A 9040-nucleotide genomic window follows, 5' to 3' on the forward strand; every position below is an offset into this window, starting at 1 on the left:
TTTGCATTCAAGCTTCAGTATCACATGTCTTTCTGTATTGTTAAAGAACTTTGCTCTTTAGTGACCTTAGCTGAACCGTCATGGCTTCACCAAACAGTGTAAAGACCTACTTCGCATGCTGTTAATCTTCACTTCCTTTTTTTTCGCTGTAGATCCTTTCTCCATGATGTTTCATTTTATCATGACTCAACATGTGGGAGTGACGTTCACCCTGGATACAGCTGGCTGCCGGTACATTGAAGGATTATAACATCTGATCATTTGAGTCATTGCTGATAATCAGTGTGTGCCCACCCTAAGAAAACACATTATGACTGATATCTTTGTTTTTACTGCTTCCGCTAACATTAAGTATTTGGGGTAGTCTGTTTCCAGCTTACAGCCACTTTCCACAGAAGTTTTCAGCCTAATCTGCTGTGAAACACCACTCCTGTAGTTTCTCAAATAGGAGATTTTATAGGCAGGAAGCATTACTAGAAGTATTCTACGCTGGGCCCACAATGACTTGTCCATGGAAGAGTGCTGAGAAGTGTTTAGGATAGCCTTGATTAAAGGCCCAGGTGAAAATGAGGCAATGAAAGAGATGAACAAAGGATAATGAAAAATATCTGACTGTTTTTTCACACTTTTAGAAATGTTAAGATTTTGTAAGAGAATTTCAAGACATTCATTCATTCACTTTCTAACCTCTTTAAACTTGCAGAAGAGCTGCATTAAATCAGCACGGACATCACATTGTCAGGTTCACATTATTCAAAGTGTTACACTTTGCCTGGAGCATATGACTCCTCAAAACTCAAAACTCTCCCCTCAAACTGAAAAAAACCATTGACATAAATAAAGTGACCATGTGGGATACCGGTGATCTAGTGGTTAGTGTTGGGGCCCCATGTATGGAGGCTATAGTCCTCCTGGCGGGCGGCTCAGGTTCCAATCCCACCTGTGACTCCTTTCTGGCATGTCATTCCTTTCTCTCTCTCTCTCTCTCTCTCTCTCTCTCTCTCTCTCTCTCTCCCCCCATCACTAACTCTATCCACTGTTCTTTCTACAGTTAATAAAGACATCAAAAGCCCCAAAGCAATTAATCAATGAGATTTTATGACAAGACTGTATACTAGTCATCCACAGTCCGTATTTAATGATGCACACACAGCCAGGCCAAAGTGTTGATAAGTTTTCAGGACATCCCCAGCCTAAAGGTGCAGGGAAAAGCACGCTGTGAAGGAGCAAATCACAAATTTGTTTTTATGGAAGAGATAGCAGAGCGTTGTCTTTGAAAATGTTAAAACCCTTTATGTTTTCTCAACACCGTAAACCTACTTAATAGCTACATGATGTAGGCACAAGTGTCACCATATCCGTTTTAAAATCGTCTTGAAAATGTTGCTCTTTAGCTTGAACATACTGACATCTTTCACATAAAGTGACCATTCAGTGTCAATAACTCAGTCATTGGAACGCTGACATCCATTTGACTATAAAGCAATAGTTCAGCATTCAGGGGTTAAACCATTATTGCCGCATTGCAAAGAGTAAGGAGAGTAAGAGTAAGCTACATACTACATTGATCTCTTGTAATGTATCCCATAACATTGTTGCACCTTTAATCCAAAGTTGTGCGCTTTGATACTGAAATCTTTTAACATCTGTGTACATTTAGTCAATTTAAAACAGTAAACAAATAAATTAATGTTGAGATGTTGTTTGAAATTTTGATTAGCTCGGTTTAAAATCAATGTTATTCTTTGCTTCTTTGAGCGTTTTGTTGTGTTTTTGATAAACCAATGCTGTTGCTAAATGTTTCACATGAATTCTCTTATCAAACAGGGACTTGTTTATTTTATTCAACCGAACTGCCCACATGTGACTCTTATCATTTAGGGTCCCGCGACAATTGAAAGAGTGTTATTCAAACTGCTCTGACCCCTGAGTTGCCCCACACACCCTGTAATTATAAATTCTAATTTTACACATTCTCAGGCGTGGTCCTGTCAGACTGTTCAACAAATTAGAGGACAGATGCCTGTCAATTCATCTCGGCAGAAATGGCCTCATGACTTCTCTCTAAAATAGGTTGATGTCAGCTGTTTAATCCTCTGCATAACACATCTCTTTGTTTTACTCAGGAAGGTCAGCGGGTCATGAGTGGATACAAGTATCCTAATGTGTTTCCTCAGGAGGTTGGCTGGGCTCAGTGTTAGAGCTCGGGTGGGAAGCTCAGACGTTTGGGGTGTGTTAGAAGTAGAGCCACTTGTCCTACGCATCCGAAGGTGGTTCAGGCATCTGATTAGGATGCCTCCTGGACGACTCCCTTTGGAAGTCTTTCAGGCAAACCAAACTGGGATTAGACTCCGGGTAGACCTTGCTGGAGAGATTATATGTCCCATCTGGCCTACAGGGAACCCTTTGGAATCCCCGAGAGGGGCTGGAAAATGTTGCTGGGGAAGAGGAAGCCTTGGTTGACTTACTTTACTTGTTGCCCCTGACCTGTTTTTGGAAAAATGAGAGATGATCTTAAAACCAGCTATCTAAAGAAAAACGCCACCTAAAAAAACTTTGAGATGATATTGCTGACGACCTTTTTTTTACAGAGCACTTAAAGAATACTTTCCCCCGTATAATTTCCATCCACTTCTGACCTGTTCAGCCTTTGCGATTGTCTAGGGTTTAAAACAAGTCACGCTACAATAACACTTAAGGACTCAAGCAGTGAAAATAATTAACCAAATTTGCACTTAATTGTGGACAATTTTGGTTTTACAAGGGTTTGTGGTTAAGTGACTGGAGTGAGAATCCCACCCAGGAGTGCACCTACTGTACTGCAAGGGGGCTGTAAAGAAGAGGGGAACATTTGGGGGTAAAACTGGTCGTGTCCAGTAACAAGTGGTGGAAGGAATTAGATGCTTTAATGACACAAAAGATGCCTGAATCTAACTTAAGTATTTATCAGAAACAGAGTCCTTCATGTACGTTATTAAAACTTATGTAAACAGAAGTTAGAAAATAATAGATCAATATGTTTGTATTACAGAAAAAGTTAACATGCTCATTGGGAAAGACTGTTTGGTGACTGTATATAAAAAATGTAATACTATTTATTTTATTTTACCAAAGCGTTTTCATATTTTTGAGTTGTTTAAACTAACCAACTTAAGACTCTTCTGAAATTTAAAGTAAAAAGAAAAAACAGCTAAAATGTGTCTCCATGGTAACCACAACTACAGTCTATTTGTGGGGACTCCCTTATTTGACAGTTAGGAGTGTGTCCGGGGGGGGGGGGGGGGGGGGGGTTATAAATTAAAGTTATTAACAAAATGGTGGTGCAGTTAAAACAAAGAAAATGTGCAGTCTGTTGCACCACAGCCAGCATGATTGGTTTTTAACCTAAGCCCCACCTCTGACATGACAAAAAGCCAATCATTGGTTAGGATTTTGGTGTCGCCAAAAAGATTTCAAGGGGGGCATCATGCCACCCCTTGACACCCTTCTAATCACCCCTGTTGTGTGATATTTAAAAATAGATGTATCATATTTGTACAATCTTTGTCATAAGTATATGTGTTACTGTGACTGCAACATTGATCTTTAAAAAAATGCAAACCCTCACTCAGAAAAACAGTGGCCAACAATTGAAAATGAGTGAAGTACAAGTGCCTTTAGATAATTACGTGTATTTGAGTTCAATCACCACAAAAAAAAAGAAAAGTATTTTACTAGTTGACCTCCTCATTTGATGTTGTTTTTTGCCCTGTATTCATTTAAGGACATGCAACTGAACAATGACAAAGAGGAGAAGATTCTGACTCTTGCACATTCTCTCTTGCAGGCTAGCCTGGGTGCTTGCTGCAGATGAGGACCAACCATGGTCAGAGGAGACATACCAAAGTCCTGAGCTCAGCCCCAGTCCAGCAGCCGTCTTACAACATGTCAGCAGTGTTATTTTTAAGGGGTCATATAAGAAAACCAAATGGAGCTGCATCTGCTCCACAAGGGCATTCCTCCTTTACTGACCTTGAACGTACTCACACGCCTCTTGTCGTCTTGCTCTTGCATCAGCTTGATACAGGCTGCTGATCTCCAAAGTAGTATTCACCCTTGCAGTGGCTCACCAGGCACTTCACTTGTAATGATAAATACTCCAATGAATTAAACAGCTAGGAGTTGGGTAAGTCAGAATGCAGACGTTTTACCCATAAATCCTGACTGCCTTCTGTGTCTGCCTAGTTAAACACGTTAGTGGGTGAGTGGATCTGTTGGGGCCTTGGGCTAAAACCTTCACAGGAATCGGGGTCATTAGCCATCAGACTGATAAACAAGCCAGTGACATAATGTGGAAACACTGATCCCATTCATCGGTCTAATCACCCGCAAAACATTCTACATGCCGGACAAATCTCACACATATAAAACAAATTCCTCGCGGTTGGTGGGGAGGACAGAAAGCTACCACACTGTAAAAACAAAAAGTCACAATAACATTAAGTATGTTTTAATTCAAGTCTTTGAAAATGTTGTGTTTACTCAATATTATAAGTTTACGTCACTTCAACTAATTGAAAGTTTTCCAACTTTGAAGACTGATTCACATTCACAAAAACGATCTCTCCTAACTCGCAGAGAGAGGGAGTGAGAGAGGAAACTTTACCTCAGAGGCAGTTACTATGGTAACTGAGTCTGAAAACCTAACCTGGTTGGGAGCAGGTTTAATGAACCTCGAGTTTCTCCCTGTGTTTTCCACATTCTTCTATTTTTGTTGTGTGCCTTTGTATTTTTTTCTTCCCACTCCCTATTGAATTTCATATTTGCATTAGTAGGATATGCTAAATGCAGCAAAAGGAAGTCAAATGATTTTTAAAGTTATAACAACTACCTTTTTTTACAGTGCATGGGGGGAAAATGTCTGTTCAGTGGAATATCTTTCTCTGTGTTGCTGGCTTCTCAAGAGTTGAGAGTCTGGTGAGATTAAGCGACTGGTGCCATTATTGCTTTGTCTTTGTCTACCCTCTACCCTGAATATCATGTCAGGAAGTGATTATTCTTTTTCCCTGCAGGGAATGATGATCTGCTCATCTTCTGAGTTCCTCAAGCTCTTATTTCTTCTTCAAATGGAAAGCGAAAAAGCTGCACAGATGCACATTACATTTATGTGTTTATTTTTAATAGTCTGTTAGATACCTGTGGGAGTAAAACAATTCATACTTGTACTTTATTCAGATGCAACTTATTCATTGTGAGTGAAAGAGTTTTGAGATATATTTGATGCGTTTCATACAGTGGCCAGTAGGGGTCAAACGCTCAACAACTGATGAAACAACAAACATTTTGAAAAATGTGCAGCATATTCAGAAATGCTTTACATTCACAAGCAAATGCAAACTCCTGAAACAAATACAAGGACACAAACGCGCTGAAAGTATACAGAAAAACAAAACTTAAGCAAAAAACACACACATTCAGAAAACACCGCAAATTCAATACAACCCAATTCTGATTCTGAAATTATATAATTATGTAGCATATTATGAATTGTCAAAAACTCAAGTCTGGAGTCTGACTCATCAAAATAGAATATGAGTCCCCAAAACTAATGTGCTGTGCATGTGTGCAACAGGCTGCTGCTCTCATTTACATTTACAAAAGATGTACAACAGCACCCCCTATCGTTTTCAACGCCCCTGTACAACCCTTTATGTGTAAAAGATATTTATATGTATTATATCCAGTAATACAATCATTTTTACTTGGTTCTTGTCAAAAACAGTTTGTCGTTAAATAGTATATTTATTGTTGTGAAATTGTTCACTTAGTTCAGCAGTTGAGTTGCGAATCTGCGGAAGTGAAACACAACGTTGTTTGAAGGAGGCAGCAGGAAGCCACATGTCCAGCTTCCTCAGAGGGAACAGTACGAGACCTGTGTTATCTGTGAGCACATGTTAGAAAACCTCCCAAAAACACAGGCTTTGACTGGACTGTTTTTGCTCAATTAGGTCCCAACTCAAGGACAGCTTTCACAATGTCTTCGTTCAGGAAAGCGTTGAAATCCCGGCAGAAGAACCACCATGAGAGGGCTCAGGTGAGCACGGCACTGTTATGCTAGCTTGTTAGCATGCTAAATCAATCTTAATATCTATCAATGTGCTATGTTTTCTCAATATACTTCATATATTGAGGAGCAGGCAAAATACCTCGCTCTTTGTTACACTATTTAAAAAGACCCAACGGTATCACATTATGAGCACAGCATTAAGAAACATTTAGCAAAGTCACTTTTAGGAGGTAGAAATCTTAAAAACAAAACTGTGTTGAGCTTCAACCGATGCTGTCTTGTTATGAAATGCTGCCTTGTACAGAATTGATCAGATATGCATGGTCACCAAGCTAAGTAAGGAGACATTATTGTCCTCTTTTACAGTGATAATATAACATAATAACATGTTAATAATAGCATATATAACGTATACATTATACACCCCTTGTAAATCTGCTGTTAACTCGGTCATTTTGTTCCATCAGCCTGGTTTTAGGAAAAATCTGGGTTTGCTTGAGAAGAAGAAAGACTACAAACTCCGTGCAGAGTAAGTTTGACAAAGTAAAAGCATACACTTTGTTATTTTTCAAATCAAACTTCTTCTAACATCAAACATGGTTGAGGAACGTGTTTTTGTCATGCACTGAATTTTCCGTTTCCCTGTAATTTGCAGAGATTACCACAAGAAACAAAACACCCTTGCTGCTCTACGTAAGAAAGCTCTGGACAAGAACCCAGATGAGTTTTACTTTAAGATGATCAGCTCTAAGCTGCAGGTGAGATACGCTTCATCAACAGAGCTAAATAAACCAGCAACGTCATCCATCACATTCACTCTTTATATCTTGTTCTTATGTTTTTCTTTACTGTGAAGGCAGCTACTGTAGCTGTTTAGTTTTCTGCTGAGGATTAATAAAGTGTGATCTATCCAGTCTCAGTTTCTGTAGCATGTGATATGAATTCATGATTGTTTTGAATGTTTGCAGGATGGAGTTCATGTCGCAAAAAAAGAGAAGGAGGAGGTGGAGGCGACCGAGGAGCAGAAGAAAATGATGAGGACGCAGGATATCAAATATGTAGAGATGAAAAGAGTTGCAGAGGCCAAGGTAAATTTAAATTAAAAAAAAAAAAAACATGTTCTGTATTTAATCATGCTTTGAGAACAGCTCATCTTGTAGTTTTGGTGTATAACAACTCTTCACTAAGGCATCATGCTCTCCAACAGCTGCACATTTAGCCTTAAAACTTGTATTGAACTGAAATGATTACTGATGGTACATTTAGTTATATTACATTTAATGATAGTCTAAGTCATGGCAAGCTTTCTATTCAATCCAACTTTATTTGATAGGTACTCTAAAACAACCACAGTTGACCAAGGCGAAGTGATGTTCTTTAAAACCCTCTACTTGACAACAATGCAACACTCAGTCACCAAATAAATAATACATTTTCCAAATAAATAACACAAATAAAATGTAATGTGCATAAAGTAAAAAAAGAAAAAGATGCTTGTTCTGAAGTAAAGTTTGAAACATCACTTTCAGATGCGCCAACAGTCAAATTATGTCAACGCCAGAGTAATTCAGTTATTATTTTTGTTGTTGGCCCACAATAGCGGTCAAACTCAGTGCTCAGTCCATAACACAGCAACACACCGCTCGTCTGAGTTGTAACTTTCTGTCTGTAGTAAAAGTAGTTTCCTTTGCTAAGAGCAGAATATTTGCCAAAATCAAACCATTCTGGTTTTAGATAAGGTTGTGATTTACCTTTAGTACCAGAGGCTAAAGTTTTTACTCAAACTGTTGCTCACAGTTTGTGTTGAATTTTCAGGGTTTTTTTTAGACCGCTACCAATCTTCCATCTTGATCTTTTTTTAATTATTTATTTCAGAAAATCGAGAGGTTAAAGGGAGAGCTCCATCTTCTGGATGCTGACAGCAAACAGAAAAACAAACACGTGTTTTTTGTCCAAAACAAGAAAGAAGGTAAACAAATAATAATAATAATAAAAAACAGTGCATGAATGTATACACGTTTCGTCAATTGTTTTGATAGGCACACTGAACGCTTCATGACATTTTGACTTTGTCTCCTCAGTGGAGTCATTCGACCTGGCGGAGCACCTGAACACGCCTCCTGAGCTGGTGGACAGAGTTTACAACAGACCCACTCTGCAAACGCTGGAGACAACAGTCATCCAGGCAGCTGAACATCCTCACAGTGTGATGGTCTGTGCTCATATTTAAAGTTGTGTTGAAGTAGCTCTGAATTGAAAAGTCTAAATGTAAAAAAAAAAGAAAAAAAAAAAAAGTGGTTTATTCACATTTCAGTGACACAGAGGTTTCATTTAAGACTCATCTTCACCCACTGATGATTTATGTGCATCACTCTTACTGCAGAAACTGGCCAAGCAGAGGAAGCACCAGTATAAGGTTCTTGCTCAGAGGATCGACAGAGAAAAGAAAATGTTTGTAATCAGCCAGAAGATTCAGACCCGCAAGGACCTACAGGTGTGGATATTTAAGGAGAAGCCCTTCAAATCCAACAATGATTTTTATTTCAGATACACGTTTGTAGTCGTCACTGATCCTTGTTTAGTTTTAACTTTCAAATAAGCACTGAGGTGTTCATTTTTTTCAACTCTCTCCCACCAGGACAAGATCAAGAAAGTGAAGGTAAAAAAGGAGACGCCAAACGGGGCAGCGATCTACAAGTTTGAAGCCAAGAGGAAACGCTGAGCGGGGAGATATTCTGAGAGGAAATCAAAAACTTTGTGAAGAGACATTGGTGAAATCATGGGCTGTTTCAACACTTCAAGCTGTTTCTTTCCCTGAGATATTGATGCTGCTTTGTGGTTTTGTAAATATTTATCTAAGATTTTTGTTTCTTTCAAATAAAGATCTGAAAAATACACATAGTTATGCGAATTCTTGGCTAAAAACTTGTCATTGGGATGGATGAGTATTTGTATTTCATGTTCCTCAAGTTTATTTCCAACAAAATTGAAAGA

General features: G+C 38.7%; 1 protein-coding gene across 1 annotated transcript; it reads left to right on the forward strand.

Annotated features, from left to right (window-relative positions):
* Nucleotides 1–5822: 5822 nt before the first annotated feature.
* On the forward strand, nt 5823–8836 carry utp11 (UTP11 small subunit processome component). The gene is made up of 8 exons (XM_079344423.1): nt 5823–6073; nt 6514–6575; nt 6702–6804; nt 7015–7134; nt 7922–8015; nt 8128–8258; nt 8430–8540; nt 8685–8836. Exons 1-8 carry the CDS (start codon nt 6014–6016, stop codon nt 8766–8768), a joined length of 765 nt encoding a protein of 254 aa, XP_079200549.1. The 5' UTR covers nt 5823–6013; the 3' UTR covers nt 8769–8836.
* Nucleotides 8837–9040: the final 204 nt, after the last annotated feature.

The sequence above is a fragment of the Symphodus melops genome (genome assembly GCF_947650265.1).
Source record: "Symphodus melops genome assembly, chromosome: 5".
NCBI classification, from domain to species: domain Eukaryota; kingdom Metazoa; phylum Chordata; class Actinopteri; order Labriformes; family Labridae; genus Symphodus; species Symphodus melops.